The sequence below is a fragment of the Sparus aurata genome, chromosome 15, assembly GCF_900880675.1.
Source record: "Sparus aurata chromosome 15, fSpaAur1.1, whole genome shotgun sequence".
NCBI lineage: Eukaryota > Metazoa > Chordata > Actinopteri > Spariformes > Sparidae > Sparus > Sparus aurata.
The window spans coordinates 15,188,781-15,210,685 of record NC_044201.1 but is presented as its reverse complement, the minus strand read 5'-3'; the positions used below and the strand labels follow the sequence as shown (position 1 = coordinate 15,210,685).

General features: G+C 39.4%; 1 protein-coding gene across 1 annotated transcript; it reads left to right on the top strand.

The window, feature by feature from the left end:
• The first annotated feature begins 696 nt into the window (after positions 1-696).
• spmip7 (sperm microtubule inner protein 7) lies at positions 697-21,737 on the top strand. Its single transcript, XM_030442213.1, has 11 exons — positions 697-741; positions 11,161-11,254; positions 11,312-11,422; positions 13,407-13,504; positions 15,348-15,430; positions 15,858-15,996; positions 17,894-17,961; positions 18,058-18,195; positions 19,353-19,460; positions 19,693-19,779; positions 21,599-21,737. The coding sequence occupies exons 1-11, from the start codon at positions 697-699 to the stop codon at positions 21,735-21,737; spliced, it is 1,110 nt and encodes a 369-aa protein (XP_030298073.1).
• The last annotated feature ends 168 nt before the right edge of the window (positions 21,738-21,905 follow it).

Here is a 21,905-nt window from a genome sequence, read left to right as displayed (position 1 = left end):
TTTTTTTTTTTGTGATTTTAGGTCCATTGTGTTAATACAGTATGTCAAAATAAAAAAAATAACTGTACAGTCACACATGTGAGGTTGTGCTGAAAATAATGACACCAAGTAAATAGTTTTTAAGGTGAAATATAATGGCAAAATCAAAAATAGTCAAAAACGGTCAATTATACCCTGGAATATCGGATTTCACAACAAACCTAAATATCCCTGACGTCCCACCTTCAAACACAGCCTCATTTGGCCATCCATGAAAAGCTCCTTAACCTCCCACTTTTTTATAGGAATACACTTTTCTTACGGGCACTGCACTAGTTCATATCAATACACTGAGTCTGTTTATTTGTAAACACTGTATTTAAACACTGTTTATTTATGCACCCAACCTCAACAAAGCAATACTTTGACACTTTATTTAAATGTATATAATACACATTTTGCCTCCTGTACATACAATGCACATAACGTATTGTCCTTTCTATATTTTATTTCATTTTATTTATTTGATCTTTTCTCTCTTATTCAAATCTTTTTTAGTATTTCTTTAGTATTCTAAGTCCTGTACTTACTGTATGTCTGTATGTCTGTCCACCTGCTATTGTGATGAGTAAATCCCTGATGTGGGATAATAAATGTCTAAAGTCTAAAGTCATTTCGTCGCTTTCTTTGTGTTAAAAGCCGGTTTTTAGAGCGAGCATGTTCAACCGGAAGAGCAAAGCCGACTACCGCTATGAACCATGGGTAAACTCCTAGATCCCTTGCGCTGTAATGACGTCAGTTAAAAACCCCTTGTGAGGAGGCACTCATGTGATTGGCTGTAAAGGAGTGAGACATCTGATTGGCAGCAGACGACCCCCTTGTAGAAAAAAATTGTGAATCGGAGTCGCACTAGATGAGTCTCAAAAATCCGCACACAAATGCAGGGAGGTTTACAAATTAAAAGCACTGAGACAAATGCGAGTTTGACAATTCATATGCCAATATAAATAACTGACGATTTGTACATTTGTGAATTTTTATTGCACATATTTAAAACAAGAAATATTTGTGTGCACATCACAAATATGTTTACAAATCTTATTTTTATATGTGATTTTTTTTTTTTTACTTATATATGGATTGAAGCATATTTGTGTGTGCATTGAAAATGCATTTGTGTATCGAGTAATATATATATACAACTCCCCAAAGACATTTATGAGTCCTTTTTCGTGCATTTATTCCTTTATGTGTGCATTTATCCATTATGAGACTGTTCTGGCTCCATGGTATGGCTTCAAGTCCTTTAGAAAAACAGAATTCTTCAAAAACTTTTTAAAATTGTCCTTTCAGTTGAAGTAAGACTGTATCTGTTATTCAAGCTGTGTGCCCCCCCGGCCCTTATCACAGACATAACCCTCCAGGTAATGTTAAGTCATGGGCATGATCACCTCTCTTCACCCACGATGCACTCAGGAGAGACAACATTATACTTTTTTTTTTGTCCACAAGCACTTCGCACATTGATGATTACACAGAAATTGCCTTGCGTCTCTCCTGTCTGCCAAGGTTGGACTTCCAACATGACTTAAAGAAAACCGTCTTCAAGCAGTTACAAGCACCAAAGTCTGCTTCAGGTGTGAATACAAGGCAGATAATGAAAAAGGGCATCCTGTCTGAGCTTGCATGATATAATATGTTTTTAATGCCCCCTTTAAGCTCTACTAAGATCAAGTATAATATATTTTTTGTTAAACTGGTGCTCAGATTTGTTTGCAAGAAGAACTGAACACCTTGATAGTGACTGTATTCATTAATGTGAATTTGCTTTCTGGTTTCTTGTTTTAAATACAGAGCAAATTGTCCCTGCTTTGATTTTTTAAATGTAAGATACGAAACCAAAAGCACTCGGAAATTAAGAACATACATAAAAGATCACCTAAGTTAGCCTAGTGTTCAGTGGGAAAAATATGAATATCTGTCAATGTTAAGTTTTCCCCCATCAGGTTTGCTATATTTACTAATATATTTTTTGAAGTCTTCAAATGTATTTTCAAAGTGTGTTGTCTGTCTTTTTAATTGTGGCTCTCGGAGGACTGCAGCTGACCTTCAGTGATTGAGAGAGGAAGAAGAGCTGCAGAGAGACTGAGAGAGGACGAAAATAATATCTGCAGCACAAGGTGACTGGATTAATGTTGTATATTATAGAAGCATTTCAATCGCTATTTAATTTGCAAGACAAATTGTGATATTATATTTCTCTTTAAATATTTGAAAATACATAAATATGGTACCTGGTACATTCAAGTTATTTTGTTAGTAAACATTGATTCTACTGTCATTTGTAATTGCTAATGAGTTTTACTTACATGTTGAAGATAATATGTTCCAGTGTTGAATAAAGAAATGTAATTTAAATGTCTAATTTATTGTAGCATCTAGTAGGATTATTTCAGATAAAATCAACTAAAGTTAATCTCAGGCCCCCTTGGAATAATAAGTGAATCAGTATTGATTCAGTGTCAGTCATGATTGAAAATCTGATATTTTATTCAATATCTAACATGGGTGCTTTCAGTTTTGGTTTCATCAAATTATGCTATCTGGGTATGTAAACCCAGTAAACCTGCTAAATTCTGACAATTACCAAGCAATGTTTTCTTAATCTGTAGCTCTGTGCTACGTGAGAAATGGGTTTCTAATGCTCTGCAAAAATATCTGGAAGCTGGCGGACTCCAGTACTAACGTTAGCTAATGTCGCTCTCTGTTAGAGGAGCAGAGAGAGAAAGGCACTGAGACAAGGTACTTGAGAACGGGCTTTAAGTTGAATCAGGGCTGTTGTAGAAAATCCACAGTCCAGCAGTTAAAAACAACTTCAACAAATTGTCCACAGGCTTGTATAGGACACAGAAACAGACATGTAAGGCCTAATTTTTACAATCCGCTCATGTATGGCCAATAAAAAAGTGATTAATACATAACAAGCCTACATGTGGTCTAACAAGGTTCACATGCTAACAGACTAATATGCTAATTAATAAACGTACAATGATGTCAGGTTACTGAAGAAACACGGTTACTGTGATTTTCCTCTGCATTACAGTAAAATAACTGAATACTACTGTGAATTTAATGCAACTATTAGCCAGTGATTTACTGTCATATTACAGTAATACTTACTACACAAATACATTCACAATGTATTAATGATGGTTATGAAGTGTTGCCAACTGTTGAGACTCGGTCTTAGATTTGAATGTAGGTATTTAGAAAAGGGATGAATATTAACAGATTTTCTTCCCCTGGCTGATGTAATCTTATCAATATATAGTACACTGGATTACCGAAACATTCCTCCCTTTTTGACATCTTTGATTTGTTTCTAAGTCATTTATTGAAAGCAACCGAATTAGTTAACTGCACACACTTGAGGGAGATGGATAAACATTTCCAAGATCTCCAAAAGCTGTTTGACAAAGTCGTTTAATGCACTGAGTGAAATTTGTAAAGCCTGGCTGAGTCTTCTGAAATTATAATAAGTCCTCTCTTTTTGTTTGATTAAATTATTATGTCATATTGCAATTCAAAATATAAAACATTTTGCTTTCATGGACATGTCAGGACCTAATATGAATGTTTTTGCAGCTTGGTGGCTCTTTAAAGTTCAGAACAAAGATGCCATTTGATTGAAGCTTTAGATCAAACCACGTCCGTGCCAGCTTCAATCTAAAGTTTTGAAGGCACAGATTTACTTTCATGATTTCCCATACACGGAGAGCCCAACTCACTGGCCCTATCTGTCTGCAATCTTATGAAATGCTTTAAAAGCTTTGTGAGACAATAATTTGACAGAGGTGAAAATGTTCTATGAGCTTATAAGAAAGAAAAATAAGCAAACAGTCAAAGTGCATTTTACCTGTCTACAGCTACACCAGGTGATGTTATAGGGAACTCTGATAAATAAAATCTCCAGAAAGCAGCTCATGCAACACCTCGACATGAAAAGAATCTGCTCTCCGGTGATGCTATAATGATCCATCTGAATGATCCATGTGAATAATTATGTAGGATTTTTTTATTTTTTTTTGTTGCACATTTATCTTCAAACAGGAAGAGCTAGACGACAGTGGAGCGTTATGAATATTTCATGTCACATTTGCAGCATTTATTTCAATTTCCGAGGAAGCAGTGAGTTTTTAACCGGAATCGCTTTCAATAAAAGAAGCCTTGTTATCTGTAAGTGCATTTAGGCTTTCTGCTTAATATGACTGTTATCAGTGGCGCGGTTCATTAGTAGATTTGCGATTCCCCTTTCAGAGAGCCTGGCCCTTTGAATTTATGCTCTGAGAATACAGAATAAAATCCAGCCCTCTGTTCCTCTGATGGCAACTTTATTCCTCCCAATTCCACTCTTCTGAACATTAATTTCACTGGACAGCTGCTAAATGCTGGTAAGAAATGCTTTGAGGATTCTATTTGCACCTTCTGAAATGATTTCCAAGCACATCACCTCAAATCCATTAAATCCAGCTTTGAATATCTTGACAGTTCTGCGAGTCACCCTCCGAGCCACATGTAGCATTCCCATGTGATTACGACGCTCCTTGATCAATCTGAGTGAATCACTTCATGATTGAGCGCCCGACTCTCCAGAGTCTTGGGCCTGAAATTGTCCTTTATAGATTTGGTATTATATCTCCTACAATCCTCCTCTGCCATTAGCCAGACATTCACATTTTCAATCTCACCTTTCTGTCTTGCCTTGCCTCCAGATGAGGGTTACACTCGCTGGTGAACTGTTGAATTGTCTTCCCATTCATACATCTGTTGAGCACAGTGACAGATATGCTTCGATTAACTATGACCGGGCCTTAGAAGGAAAGGATATGTGAAGCAAACACCCAACTTGCCTTTGTATTAAGAAGTAATCTAAGGCTGGGGGGAAAGCAGATCCCCCCTTATTTTCTCTAAATGACACGGGTTGGATAGGTGACTGCAAGTTCAATCTGTCGCTATCCATCACAGCCTGTTATAGGCCAGCTAGGTGAGTGAGAAGGCTTAGAGCGTCTTGGAGGACGGCATCTCAGCATTTCATCCACAACAGGCTGCCAATGTGACCGGCTTGCTGAACACTTTTGAAGGGAGGGCTCAATTCAGCAGAACACTGCTGAGCAGCGCACATCTGCATAACTTGCTGTCAGACTGGAGATAGTATTGTGGATCGTTGGGTTATCATAAAGCCAGCAGGTTTTGCGTCAGCCCTGTGGAATACCAAGTGTTTGTATTTGCAGCACAACATTCATCCTGATTCTTTTTTCTTTTTTCTCAGGCCCGTGTTGGGCTAATTCATCATCCATGTCTTGATGCATACCGTGAGCATGTCCGGTAAATGTTGTAGTGACCTGCTGACATGCTGCTGTGTATTCCCTTTGGGATGTTGTGTGTAGGAAAACCATAAGGCAGCGCAAACCGCTGTGCAAAGTTTTTCTTTTTTCTGTTTTTGCCTTACAAAAGAAAATAATAAACCCTGTCTGGCAGACAGGAAATGGAGGTTGAGACTGTGGGCGACCACTCTGTTTCTACTTCACTATGTCATGGCTTCAAAAGCAGGTAATTTCACTTTGGTCAGACGCTAAAGGAAACAGCCGAGGCGGGCAATGTGGTGGAGATTTAATAATGGAAACGAAGGTCTCGAGGGACAAGTCCATCTTTCTGAGCAACAGAGGAAGTCCATTACCCCCAGTGTTTCTTTGCCTAATGCATCGTCTTATTCGTAATTGAAAATCAGAGGTGTGCTGTAGCACAGACATCAAAAGCACAAACGTGGAGTGGTGTCCTGTCAGCCACTTTAGACACCTTGAGCCAAAAATATCCTTAAAAGTAGAAATGATCTCAGCCAGTGGTTACCTTTGGTGTAAGACATACCCCAACATCTCTATTAGATGACTTCAAGTCACCCTTCAGCACCCTTCATGATTCATGAAGTAGAATTAACTAACACTACATAAAAGTGGATATTAAAATGTTTTTTTTCATATAAAATTGAATTGTCTGTTTTTAGGTTGGTTAAGTGAAGTTTGTCATAGCGGAAGCTGGAACATTAAACCATTTACCCATTACTTTTAGTTAATCATTTCCACCATTTATCCTTAGCTTTATTTCACAATTTATTCATTGGTTTTAGGTAATTATTCCAAATGTTTATCCAATAATTAACCCGAAATACAAAAAGACATTCTTGAGGTGGCCAATCAGGATATTTTTGAGGCTGTTAATTAAAGGGGTGCATGCTGGGTGGTTTCTGCAAGTCAAAGTGACCCTTACTGTTGACTGACTGAATGAGCAGCGCACTGAAACTGAACAGTGAGGCCACAGTGACATAAGATGTCTTTTTCCTTTTTTAGAGCGAATACATGTGAGTGCAGTGGAGTGTGTCAATTTCAAGGCACATGCTGAGGCCTCCTAGCCAGTAGGGGGCCCAGACAGAAGAGAAAGGAACGTTGCCTGCCTACACTGAATATTGTTGAACACACATTTAAGACTACTGATATAAAACTTTATCTCAATGTTTATATGTTTATTTATTCATTTTTTCATGTTAGCTTTGCTTTTCATTTAGATTCATGATTAACAAATGGATACCAACGTATCAATGGATAAGCAAAGATAAATACCTAACTTACCTGAAGAACATAACAATAATAATCATGTGGTATTTACCTCATTTTATTTTAGAATATCTGTGTGGGAAAAATGTGGTCTGCATTTTGTAATCTGTCCATTTCATCCAGCCCTGATTACAAGTACGAGTGTTATACAGTACCAAATAGTAGAGGAGAAAGACTGATCCAAGGCCAAAGATTGTGATCAGGCTAATTGTTGCACAGGTTTTTTCAGACGGTTTAAAAGTTGACACCTTCCCCTACAGTGGCCGCTTAAAAATGCAAATAAAATTAAGGAACATCTCTAGAGCCAGTGTTTGGTTTGTCCATTCTGTGCTACTGTAGAATCGTGGCGGTCCAACATGGCGGACTCTGCGGAAGAGGACCTCCTCTGCAGATATCAAAGGTTCAATTAGTTTCAGGTGGTTATGGTGACCTTTAAAACCTGGTGATAAATGTAACATATTTGAGAAATTACATATTAAACAATGTATTATAAGTATTCATCAGGTGTTTTGTCACAAGTATCATTGTATTTGTGTCTGCCAGGAAAAATACAAATTAAATATGTGTTTTAAATCCATTTAATTGAACTGCAGACCATCTCTGTGTTCATCCATGATTTTTAGCAATCTATTTTAATTCTCTGCTCAAGTGTAAACAGCCTTTTAATGCATTTTTTTGGCAAAACATCAAGTGTTCCAGCTGATTTGGGTTGGAGTCAGCCTGTCACAGCTGGTTTCCTCCTAAACACAAATATGTGAACATTTTATCAAAGCATAATTTCTATCTTTTCTTAATTAGTTGTGCTCAATCTCCCACAGACTTTCCACATCTGAGTGTCACCTGAGTTTTTTTTTTACCATGTTTACTGCCTTTTATTTAATGTGTTTCCCTACAAGTTAACTGGTTCAAAAAGCCAGATCTATCTCATGCGCGTGATTGCTTCTGATCCTTTTTGAACTACACTTGTGTTCATTTGCATTTATCTTTGGATTGCTCTGCCTCCCTTTCATATTTAATAGTCCTCCATTTCTGGAAGCTCATGGGTGTGCTTCCTTGTAAACTAATTAATTACTGTAATGATGTGAGACCTGAATAGGTGACTCACGATACAGTAAGAGGGTTTTTTTTTTTTTACTACCATTCCTCTCTATAAGGAGGACAGTCAGGCCCTGTTATCCCAACTTAGCCCTGATTTACAGCTGCTTGCATATCTGCTGTAGTCAACATCTTCATCACTGAAAGTGACATTGCATTATGCTGACTCTCCCCTGGGGAATGTTAACATTAAACATCATGCTCATGCAGCATCATGATAGCCCAGAGGGTGCTTTGCAGGGAAGAGTGTGTGTGAAAACTCCCATATTAAAAGCATTATAAAGAGCAGATTTTTCACTCCCACCACCCTCATGAAAAATGTACAGCGGCATATTCATTACTTCATTGAGCTAACTGAGTGTGACAAGCGGAGAGCTGCAGCAACCGAGGGCAGGGAAGCAGCACTACAATAAAGCCTTCGGCCACACTCTGAGGACATGGCTACCCCCGCCGCTCATGGTAGCTTCATCTCTGCACTCTGTTTGGTTGAGGGTGCCGCACACAGCATGAGACAGAGTTCACTTCAGCCAATTTGCTCTCTAATCTAATGCATGCATGGTCATCGGGCAGTAATCAATTCTCTGCCTTTACAGTGTGATGAATTTGACCCATGAGCCATGACTCAGGGCCCTCATGCTATAAATACGGTCATGCATTTTCATCAGTTTACAAGACATTCAGACATAATCCCAAAAGTTGATGCATTAAGCATCAGACATGGATGGGGCTCTTGGTCTGAACTGTACTGTACACCATGCATACAAACACACAGCTTTGTATCGGTCTGACTCTCATGAGAAATATCCCTTCCAGTATCTGCAGGCACCTCATGCATCACAGCTTTACATAGAAATAACATCGAACATTAATATCTGTCAGTCATCTGCTCCCATTTATCCGTTTAATTTCTTGAAGCGCTGATACCCTGGCACAGTTTGTGATGAAGGATGCTTTGTGAGCATCCTCTCCACTCTTGGATGATCCATTCCCCACGCCCGGCAGCCATATCTCCTCCCAGCCCTGCCTGTCTGATCCCGGGGTGTCATCCTGGGTCACCCTCAGCCCCGTTGTCTGATTAACAAAAATAATGCCCTGCCCAGAGCAGCATCAGCCCATATTGTCTTCAGCCACAACACTACAATTGTGACTTTGCTTTGATGACCCTATGCAGCAGCAGCAGCAGCAGCAGCAGCAGCAGCAGCAGAGACAACAGTGCCTCTTAATCTAGAGCAACAGTTTCCTTTAGATGAATGCAGCCTGCACAAATTAATAGTTGCGGCACTGTAGCATTGGGGCTAGCACCATGGGCAAAATGTGAGATTTAAATAATTTCTGAGGCTGTGGAGGAGTCTAGAGAACGGCAGACAAGCTGACTAATAACACAGGATTCAGTAACAAGAGCTGTTCCAATGGTAATGACTCCTCACTCCAGAAATATCCGATTCCCTGCGAAAAAATACAGTCATCTCAGACTGAGCTTGGTATTTTACATTCCCGCAACAACAGAAAAAAAAACCAACCCTGAAATAATTGGGATACAAAGCATTGTTGGGATATTATGTGGTCTATGGAGGGATAATTAATGGACTCCAAATGCAATAAATCATGTGGACCTCTGGACCTATATGACCTCATACATTAGAGATGGAAATGAAAATACAACCAACACGGCTCTCATGAGACATAAGACTGATGGAACAAACTATGTTTTTTTTATCTGGAGACCAATTTTCAAAAGGAGCTCAGAACAGATATCACAAGTGTCATGTTATGCTCTCCTTTAGTGGAGGAGCACTGTGTGGGAGTCGGGCATATTCACCACTCAGTTATCAGAATAAGTCTAATTAGGCTATTTTTAACACATCCTTTTCAACAGCTCTTGGGTGTTTACATTTGCTAATGACAGCCTGAGTAAAAATCATCTATCAGCAAGCATCACCATCATCGCCACTGACACATTAACATGGATCCTTTCCCAAGAAAAATGCCACCCAGCCAGGGCTCTCTCACTCTTCATCTAAACCACCGCAGCTATATGTGGCTTCAGTATGTGTGCCTATATGTTTGTGTGGCATATTTACATTTGCACATTACATCGCAAACAACCCAAGCAAACTAATTAATAGGCACTCAGGCACAGCGGACTTGGTGTTTTTTTGCTCCAGCGAATAGAAGACAGCTCTTTCAAGCCAGCGCATTCACCAGATTACAACCCTTTGTAAAAACACTTTTTACATCCATGTGATTTACATAATTTTCATTTAGTTTGCTGGCATATTTAAAATAAACAGCTCACATTTAAAGTTTCTCTGTTGACTAACACCACCACTTCTACTTGAGAAAACACCTTAGTTCTGTCTGCATGCGCATGGATCATTTTAATATTTCCTCGGGGACTTAAAGAGTGTCTCAGGTATTCAGTATGGGGTTTATGGTCACCTTGTTGTTCTATATTGGTATTTTCATTGTCATAATGTATCATCATAATATTACAGCTGGGACTTTTTTTGCTGTGATATTTGTAAACTGTCATTTAACTCACAAGGGACAGGGCAGCATGCACAGGCCTGTTTCTAGTGTCACAACTGACAACACAGGCTCTACTACTCCATCTAGTGGTCACTTGCAGGAAGAGCAGACAACTTCTATCTTCAATGCGGTGGAAAACCTTTTTTATTTATTAATTTTTTAAAAGGAAATAAACAATTCCTAACTCATCGCAAGGAGTAATGAAGCATTCTCTGTGGGAAGGTCAGTTATCTAAACCCTGAGGCGGGGCCAAACCTTCTCATCATTATTTGCCACCAAGACACATCTGTGTGGAGTAATTTTCCAGAGACAATAGCCGCCCCTGACAACTGAAAAATCATTTTATTTGGTCAGCATGATAAATTAGTAGTTGTAGTTTGCCAAAAATATAGCAGCTCAGAGGAAACATTAGTGGCTGTGAATGCTCCCCTGAGGTGAATTATTGGTATGTCTGGGATAGATACAGTGGGTGTTTATTATATCTCTGTTCTCCATTATTATAAGAAATACATAATAAATGTTCACACATCAATGTTGTGCATAGGTATTTGGAGCTACACACCTCCGCAGCCTGCAGGTCATGTTGCCTCTCTGCACGTCAGTAATTTGATCCGAGCAGCAAACAGAGACAGTCTCTGGGCAACCATTGTTCACTATATCATAATGCCTGACAGCAGATATATAGCCCACGCTGCCGACCACGCACACACACAGCTACACACACTCTCCTCTGGCAATAATGACTGCAGCTTTGGAGCCTTTCAGGCCATTCTCTACAGAGCTACATGTCATCAGACGGCTGAACTCCAGTTTGTATGGTGCCAGTGGTCGAGCCCGACCAGGATGTGCAAATTCTCCTTTTCCTAGATTTCACCCTCCTGCTGAGCAGGTCACCCTGGCTCCTGTTCGAGATGACATCCCCCTGCTGGATCCATGCTGCGGTCAGCTGAGTGCCGGAGCAGAGGTGGAACTGGGGGTCAAAGGTAGACAGAAATTCATAGATTTCCATCATGTGGCTTCAGCCCTTTGGGTCCCTCCAGGTCTCCGAGAGAGGCCACAAACAGCCTCAAACTACTCTGAAGACTTGAGACAAGACAAGGCCTGGAACTCCAGGAAGATCCCTGATGCAGTTGTGAGGGCGAGGCTCAATGGTAACTAACAGGAAATTATTTTTACCTTTACCTCAAATAACACCACTGATATTAATACTTGCCTATCATGATTTATACAAGATGCAGTGCAGGTGCAGAGTTATGAAGTAGGAAAATTTATCTTTGTGGAGAAGTCAAGGCTGGTTTACGTACAGGGCAACTGCCTCAGGGCCCCAAACACTAAGGGGCACAATATACACTGATACAAGACTATGGCTGATATGATTTGTGAATGATACAATTACTTGATTGTCAGAAAAATAATTTTCAATTTAATTCATAAGAAATTTTAAAGCAGAATTCCTACCATTCTCTGGCACCCACTCCTTAAATGTGAAGATTTTCGTTTGTCTGATATGACGGTAAATTGAATATCTTTGAGAATTGGGCTGTTGTTTTTTGGGTTCGAAACGGTCACCTTAGGCTCTTCGAAGGCATATTTATCACACATTTCTGACCAAATTATCTTTCACAAAAGTAATGGGCAGATTAGTCAATATTGTCACACTTGACCGCAAAAGGAAGTCATCCAGCATCGCTGCACATGATGTCACTGTCTACCGGAGTATACCTGGCAGAGTATATATCACATCAACCTGTCCTGGCATAATGGGAGGCCCCCTCGTGGCCCAATTGTTGAAAAACAAGCGCTAAAGTGCCCTCCTGAGAGCCAAAAAAAGCGTGCTAAAGTGCCCTCTTGGTTGGCAAAACACACTAAACTGCCCCCTTCGCTGGTTAAAACATGATAAACTGCCCTTTTGGGAGCCAAAACACGCACTAAAGTGCCCTCTTGGGAGCCAAAACGCGCGCTAAAGTGCCCTCTTGGGAGCCAAAACGTGCGCTAAAATGCCCTTTTCGCCCCTGCCCTTCAAAAAGTCTGCGCACGCCACTGCATGTCAATATGGTACAAAGGCTATAACAAATTCAAATCTGAATGTACCTGCAATGCATCTGGAACATTTAAGCTTGAAAGTTCAAAGCTTAAACCAAGGAACTTAAAAACAAAAGAAGGGTCATTACATAACTGAATCTTCTGAAGTCTGAAGTCTATGGTAGATGCATGGAGAAACACACAAAAACTAAAAAACATACATACATCTGATGAAGAAATGCTTCCAGAAAATGTAAGAACACACTTCAGAGAGAAGGTTAACCACTTTCTTTCCTTCCCCCCCAAAATGAATGACAGGGCTGATAACATTGTGATCAAACAAGGCAGGTCCCACTGATTTCCACTGATGACCCTGCACTTAAACCAGAAACAGCAGCACAAACACGAGCCTTCATACAACGAAGATATGTGAGGTTGACGTGTGTTTCTCCATGTGTCTCCAATTGACTCAGATACAGCTGTCACCACAAACTAGAAAGTTCTTGTGTTGACTGGGATGCAGCATAAAAGTTAAAGCATTAGCGATTTAATGGCAGTATAATGTCTATTGGTTTTATTCTGATTTCATTTCTCACTACAGTTTTACAGATGTACAGTCAATCTGTAATTCAGAAGGGTTTGGCCTTGTGTTTATTAGAGGACCTCACAGTTAAAAGTTTAGCTTTTATAGGAAAACTGATGGCAAAGGCAGAATGTTTCTACTTTAGTTCATGTTTGCTGCTGTTTTACCTACATTTCTGTCCCACCAAATTATCACTAAAAAACTGACAGCTGGCAAACCTGGAGCAGGTAGTGATCAATAACAGGAGTGCCGGTTGCTCTCTGCATCTTGAAGCCAAACACTGCATTATTAAGATGTAATTTGTAGTCTGCTGTTTGCTCTGTACCTCATGGTCGCTTAAAGGCAACAGGGTTCATACACAATTCACGTAGAGTTGGAGGAATAGGGCTCCATTAGGGGGCCATGGCTGAGTTTAGCCCCAGGGCCTCCTCGCAGGGTAATCTGGCCTTGAGAGCAGTTACCACTGTGCATAGTGACAATGTGCCTCAGAATGTGTCTCAGAGTCTTTATTGTTGTTGTGTTGTGTTTAGGTTCAGCTGATCCTGTTAAAGTTCAACCACACTCACCGAGGGCATCAACTGAAGCGTCTTCGCGCAGCAGGTTCCCTGATAAACACACTGGACCTCAGGTGGGTGAAGTAGCTCTTTACTGAAGTGTTTTGCAAAACGGCACTTATTTACTTAGTACTTTTCACATTCTCTCTCTGTGTAAATATACAGTGAGAGACCCAACAGGTTGTTGTTTTCATTTTCCTTCATTTTTCCTGTTTGACTCTCTGAGCACATACACACTCATTGATTTATACATTCATTTTACTGCCGTGCAGACACAGCAAACATTTGGTTGAACTAATGCTGGCTTGGTTTCCTGACAAATTAGTTATTATTACATTTCAACACATCACTGGTGAATTAATCACTCCACTATTAAATCACAAACGCATATTAAATATGAAAGAGTAGTCCATTAACACACGCCTCCCTCTGGGTCTCACCACACATGCTAAAGCATCATATTAACACACTGCTATGTGGGCAGGTGTTCACTGTGAGAACATAATCATGCTTTATTGACATTATTTTGTTTTCTGAGTCTGCTCATTAATGTAATTATAATTACCTTGACATACATTATCATGGTTTAAGAGAGGCTATGCAGTACTGTTGCAGTGGAGAGTTTGAAGTGTTGTCTTGTGAATGGAGGCCTGATTGGTGTCTGTATTAAAGCAAAATGAGATGTGGGAGGAGTGAGTTTAACACAATATTGTTGGTTGATGTGTAAAAACATTAAATTGTTTGATTGGCTCATTAAGATTCACTTTTGTCTTTTGTCTTTTGGTTTTTGTTTTGACGTCGTCCTTACATGTAATTTTAAGCAGGTTGCAGGGCTGCTCTAGGGACTAAATATCTCAACAAAGATTTAGATTACAGATTTGACTGAATTACTACAGTATGGTTTTTTGCACAGATATGTATGATTCTCTAAGGATTCCTCTGAATTACTTTTGGGATCTTGTGATTCAATGATATTCAGTGTTGTGGTCTTTTAGGGAAATGTCCCAACAGCTGAATTGCATTGAAACTTCGTAGACTTTCAAGCCCCCAATGGATGAGATTCAGTAACTTTGGTGGTCTCCTCTAGGACCGGCAGATATCCAAAATTTCACATCAAAATATTGTCAGTATGGACGATATTATCATTTTACGGCAATGGAGTTTCATTCGAAATCTCTCGGCTTGCCATATTCTCCTGCTTTAAACCTGAAATATTGCCACACTGGTGAGACCTCCACTAGCCCAGTCTCATTCCCACCTTGTCAAATATTGATGTGTGTTGCCTCTGCTGGCAAAGCTCAACATGCATTTTCTTTTAAAAGTAAAATCCCAGTGACGCCTTAACAGCTGTTCTTATATTTGATATTGTGAAAAATATTGTATATGATGGCAAATATTGCGATAGTCCATAATATCCAAGCCTAGACCCTTCTGTTTTCGTCCAATATCATCATCATTTGTTTTTTCCAAAACTACCAACATACGTACCACTAACACACTGAAAAACAAGTTAGCATAGTCACTAAGAGCATGTTAGCAAGCTGATATGAGCTCTTATTGTTCCTCTATTCTATGTCCTGACCTCTGTAATTTTTAGCAACTGCATCAATGTAAACTTTGATGAATTTGTGCAGACTGGTGTCAGGAACAAAATGTACATGTTGTTCTTTTAATGGCCTGAAACTGTTCAGAAGATCTATAAATTAATAAAATCTAATGTTCCACTTATACAAGAAGTGAAATTTATGTTTTAATATGGCTCTGGTACAAAAAAGTACACATGAATAGACATATTCACACAACATTTTGTCAAATGATATAGAATTAATATTTAGTATTTACCCTTTCAAATGGACACAATATAAAACCACTGACAATATATTTAATTCTAAAACAATGTATATTATTTTTTTTAAGGATGGCTTCTCCTCTGATCTTAGGCTGTGGACGGACACCTCAACAGCAGTTCAGCGCTTCAGATACACTTCAGCGACACAGAGGTCAGACCACTGACCTTTTAATTGTCTCATTTGAATGATGATAAAAACAATCCGGCAGAACAAAGCTCACCTCCCACATGATTCATTATGTAGAGTCCACACACACTGTCATTTTTCCTTGAGTGTCATTGAGAGCAACTGGGTTTGATTTTTTTTACTCCAGTGATGTCACCAGGGAGCAGTGTGTCCTCTTGCTGTGTTAATTGCTGCTCAATGAAATGAGGTAGATTAACTGAGGCCTTGTTTAAAGCCTTGTGGAAGAATTAGCTCTACAGTTAATAAGCCGTCTAGTATACTTTGTGCAACAAAACGAGCTGTTTAACAATTCAAATGAAAGCAAATAACTTTTGGGAATCAAGATAAATCAATAACACTCAAGGCACTTGGTTCTGATGTTTAGTGGCTGCAATTCCCTGTCTGTCTGCAGAAGTTATGAGGAAGTCAGCTGGGATACAATGTTACCGCGGCACTTGAAGGCACCAGAAACGACCCTGGAGATAATGGCAGACCCAGTGAGTGAGCGTCCCTCAACGAGGCGCTACAATAGCAGACCTCAGCTGTGGCAGGTGAGCCTTGGAGAGTCAAACATACCTCGCTGTTTCTCCAGATGTGGGAGAGTTTCAACTGGCTGCTGTGCTGAAGCGATTAATCAATTACGGTTTTCAAGGAAGCAATTTTCGAGTCCAACCCTGAAAAAAAATAATAAAAGACAAACTGTTTGAAAATGAAAGTCACTCTTCAACCAAGGGATAAATGTTTCCGAGGTAAATTTTCTGCAGTACTTTCTCTCATCCCACCATGTTTTGAAACTGTGTTGTTCCAGCTAAATCTGTAATTTTTGTGTTGAACAACAATGTGCCCATTATGTGCCCAATGCAGCACATTTGCCACCAGTTGACCTGTTGGCACACACTGGAAGATACAGCATAGAGACTAAAGGAGGCAGATAAAGGATATGTCTGCTGATATTCTAAATTCGTCTTCCTGCCATCAAACACTATAACCAACAATGAATGATCCAGCATTGATTATTGTCTGGGTATCCAAAGCCTGATAAAGCTTGTTGGCTGGTGTTTTCTGTGAGCTGTGGTTCTGATGTTTACATTTGAAGGCATGGTACACCGAAGTCCAATAACCTAAGTCCACGTTCATACATTCAAGCACAAATCCCAGCCTTCGAAACATACTGTGTATAAAGAGAGTCCCGAAACTCAGTCTGTCTCCATGAGCGTAAGACTGGGTGACAAAAAAGGACATCATAATAAAATCAGCAGAATTTGTAAGACATTAGTGAAGTTGAAGACATGCAAGTAAAAACTACTTATCTCACAAGCAGGAAACCATGCCTCCAACTGATTTCATTTTAGAACTCATGAAGTGTGTCCTCAATAATAATGTATTTTTATTTCAAGGCAAAATATTCAAACAATGAAAAGGCATCCGTGGGGGAGCGAGCTTTGATCCCAAGTATGCATAAAACAAACAAGTTGTTTCATTTACAACCCTCAAAGGAATTCTTTCCTTGAAGAAGTTCAAATTCTTTAATTCTACTTCAAGTAACAAGTTTTCAAGACATAACATTGTTGTGACATAATGAGTTTTGTTTGTAGTTGCCAATTTCCACATAATGTTGCTTTAACAGTATGCCTCCTCTTTGATTGTTCTATCTCTGCATTTGGATACTTCTGTTGTTTTTCTATTTCAAGATTTCAACTTCTGTTTTCATAACCTTATAACATTTCCATTGCGCTCTATATCTCTCTGTCTCGTGTGTGTGTGTGTGTGTGTGTGTGTTTGTTTTCACTGCATTCGTCCAATTGTGTAGCACTCCACTGGGAAACATACTCGATATTCTTAATGGCCACTCTACCCTGTTGTCACTTACTCATCTGAGCTATGGGCTTTTTTTGATTTTCAAAAAAGTATTAAAAAGAAACAGAGAGCCACACCGCTGCACTGAATCCAACACATCGACACATGTCAACCTGCAACCATTCCTGATGCACAAAATGCGTGCTAATACATAAATGAAAGTATTCTGTTTACACGTGTATGAGTACTGTTTGCTGTACAGTGCCCTCCTGCTGTTTCAGGAAATTAAAAATGAAACAATAGAAGATTTGATCATTGATCTGGTTGAGAGCCACAGTCACGCTGGAGAAGTGCTGAGACATAGAATAACATATTGTTTTTGTGTTTCGATAGGATTTGTTGAAAATATCTGCAATGGTACCAGACTTATGCGTCAGATCAATGTGATAATAATGTCCTGATGATAAAACACTGCACGCAGCTTTTTCAAAGAGCTCTGCCTCAAAGGTGATGGAGAATATTGTTGAAGTCCCAGTCAGATTACAGGCTGCCAACCTTAACACTGTCACGTCTACGTCTGTGTGTGTTTATGTGGTGAAGTTTAAGAGCTGAGATTCTCAATAAATATCTAATCCTACTGTCCTTCCTTAGTCTGTTGGAGCTGAGTGGAACAGACAGCAGCTTCGGTATAGGAATGATGCCAAGAAACCCGTTTCATTGTGAGTTTCAACCAAACAATGAGCTCTGTCTTAAGAACAGTTTGGTAAATGATAATCACCAGCTTTGCATCAACATCCTCTCTCTCTTCTTTCCAGCTGCAGTGGATGTCCGAGGTCAGGTCAGATCCCTCGTACACGTGAGCGCTTCCTGTTTGAGGGGTCACCACAAATGTCTCACACACATTGCCATTCAAAAGTTTGGAGTCACCTGCCACAAAAGCTTTATTTGGGACTGTCAGATGGCTGAGAGGATTGCTCTGTATTTTTATTTGTCATGCATTTAGGTTGTAGAAAGTTTTCTTTACCAAGAGATGTTGTTTTGTGTGAAGGGTTGTGGGAAAAAAAAGTAATGAAGAGGTACATGAATAACAAAGGCATTACAATGGTCAACATGACTGACAACTGAAAAGACAGGAAGGGACAGAAATATCTCTGAGCAACAATTAAGTAGTTAAAGAAATTTGAAGTTCAATGATTTTGAGTCAACAGGTAACATGACCTGGAAATTGTTGAAAAGAACATGTCCCTATGCAAAGTGAATGGGATGGATCAGAGGTGAAATTTAACCAAGTGTCAAATTTTCAATTTAAAAAAATGTTCCCTCAGAAAGTGTCTGTCAAATCAATTCCTTTATAGGTCATTATTGTCTTTGCATCTTCTTCCTTCTTCTTTGATATCTTCCTCGATCACAGGTTCAAATTTGGTTACATTTCACTTCAGCAATGTAGAGAAACATATAAAGCTCAGTTGCACTATAGTGGTTCAGTAATTATCTAGGGTCACTTTTGCTTTTCCTGGACCGAAAAACTGGCAGTAGAGTGTTGGAGAAAAAAATGATTGCATCACTCTTCTCCCCTGTCATGTAACACTGCCGGGAGACAGGAAATCAACTATATTATAAAATATTCAAACATTTGCTATCTGAATTGCACAGTTTTTATTAGGGGCGTGTGGTATTTCGGCGTTTCATTGGCTTTAAAATAAAATATCAGCTGAGGAATAATATTTCTGCAAATATGACAGCCTGAGAGGATTTATTTATTTGTTTATTTGACAGGGACAGTGCACAGTTATAAGCATATAACATGTCTGCATCTACCAGTGGGCCATCATGATGAGAGTCGGCACGATGATTTATCAATTCTAGTTGCTCTAGTTGACTCTCGAAAGAGTCTTGGTGTTCTCTGAAATTAGGTGGAAAGAAATATGTTGATATATCAGCCAGAATGAGTTGGAACATATCGCATATCGGATATTTGCAAAAATCTAATTCATGCACTGTATGTTAATAAAGCCATTTTTGAAGGAAATCACACACACGTCAATATAAAAGGAGGTTCAACACTTTAGAATTGTAGTGTAAATATGCACGTGGTCTCATGTGTTTGCAGCGGTACAATCGGCTCTGAGAACATGCATAACATTGACAACATGGACGAAGACTTTCACCCCCTGACCCTGAAGAGGAGTATCATCCCCCGGTACACGCCTACAGCACGGTGAGACAACATAATCATACACACACGTATACATTTCCTGTGGATCTCCAGTGCTCAGTGGGCATGACATTTATTTTGCACTTGAAATATTCTATAATACTCTGGAGAACGAAACAGTTGTTACTTATTTTAAAAAATAAAATAAAATAAATAAAAATCCTCTCACATGGAGATATTCAGCCTCCTGCAACAGATTATTATAAGCAGTGTGTAAACTTGTGATTTGTGCCAGCCGAACCACCGTCCCTGGATATACAGGCAAGGCAGGCTATGTTAATTCTGCTGCTCCAGCTGTCTGCAGCCCTGCACACTCCTCGGGGTGAGTCTTCACAGTCACCTTATGAAGTCAATATCTCGAACGTGTGTTTTCAGTCATTGCTGGCAATTATTTCATAAATCTGTATTCTTCTTTTTTCTATTCTCTTCATATTCTGTTTTCTCCCACATGTGCTCATATCATCATACACATTATCTTAAAATGGGTTTAGGACATTCGACAAATAACTATCATGAATGTCCACTGGAGGGCGCTCTAATGCTCTCCACCGACATCACACCTCAGGTTATACTCTGACTTCAACATACAGATGTGCTCATATTTTCCTGCTGTGCCTTTGGAAATAAAATACAGCTGCGAGAAATCATCTTTAAAATAGAGACTACAGTGAATTCACTGAGTGAATGAATAATTTAAATTGTTTGAGGTGTTTTTTCAGCCAGTATAGAATTTAACAGGCATATCATGAGATTTTTTTTAAAGGAAAACGGAAGCAAAGCAGTCCTTTATTAAAAGGTTGAACCTTTGTGACAATTATTGCATATTGAGGAGACAGGTGTCTGATGTCAAAGCAGCAAGCTTTGAATCCAAGCAATACAAAAGCAACTCCTCACAGAGATTACCATGAGTTTATTCATTTACATCTCATCCTGACCAAGAAAACATCATCATCATTTTACTACTACTCACAAGAAGGTGGAAGAGGCACAGCGGCACTTATGTCTAATTCAGCCAAAGGTGCAAATTACAAAACCAATGCCTGCATATCAATGAAAGTACATGATCTCTGTGTTTTGATAGAAATAAAGGAGTGTCATTATTCAATCGGCATACAAGATGAATACAATGTAAAAAAAAAAAGACTATGATTAATATTTTAAAAAAATGAATGATAATTTTCTGTCCCTTAGATTTTTCTTTGGCTTTATTTTAGCCCTCTGTCTATTTTCTCCCTGTGTGGCATCACTTTAAGCTTCAAGTCTTTGCATCCGCTGCATGTGCATCTTATTTTTTTTTTTTTGGATGAGTGGGCGGGTGACATACAAGTTAATGGTCAGTTGGTAAAGACTACAGTAATTGGAAATGTTAATACAGAGATGAAAAAACAGTGCATGTCATTCCTGAAGACAGACAGGAAGGAAATTGGAAGTCTTGGAAAATTGTGGCGGAGATGACAAGAAGGTTAATTTAAGGGCAAAATAACAGTGTTGCGTAGGTTTCTCAGCAGATTTCTGACTTTCTCACATGGCATAAAAAGTAAAGGAAAATGTTTAATTTCATAAAATATAAAGTCTTAAAATCAGAGTTTTAACAGCCAGCTTAACTGGAAAAATCTTTTCTATGAGTTTTTATGAATGAAAACGCTTAACACATTAAAACATCATGTTGTGTGGTGCAAGCCTCTCTGGGAGTGTTGGCTGTCTGTTAGGGAGGTGTAAACCTGTTTCCTAGTTGGGCCCCAGTTGAGCGAACTTTACCGGCTTTTGGAGCAGGCATCTCCAGATGGCTGAATCCAGAGCAGCTCGTGGTAATCGTGGTTTTTCACAACCCAGATCCATTTTCCTGGTGCCCGACACCCCCCTGAGATCTGTTTCCTCTGCTGATTAGGCTGGCCTCCCATATTTTTTCCTCAAACCCGAAAAAAGACAAGCTCTTGGATTGATTAACTGTCTGCTGCAACGGTCAGACGTCCTCAGGATTTTTGCTTGCCAAAGCTCACTCACTACGCGAGAGCTTATGGGTGTGTTTTCAAGCAGCAGTCTTATTTTTTCCTGACGAGATTTACTGTTGGTTTCTTAGATTTTTACTTGATCCAAAATAATCTATAGTTTACCTATTCAAAATCATAATGTTTTCACAGGACAATTGAAGAATCGGGGGGTCCCACTTTTGGCCATGTGGCACCCCTCTCCCGAACGGTGACCACTGTGACCCCCTGCAATCCCTTCCTGAGACCTGCACTTCCTGCCTCACACACAAGCACACGGGGAAGGCATTAGACAAAACAGATGAGAAAGTTTTGAAGGTGCCAGCCTTCCTTTTTATGCCATCCAATCTGTTTATATGAATACGTCTATAACGATGTGATGTCAGTGACTGATTCGGAGTGAGTTGGAGAATAATGAGATGCCCCATTATCATAATTTCCCTGATTTAGATGAGTGGTT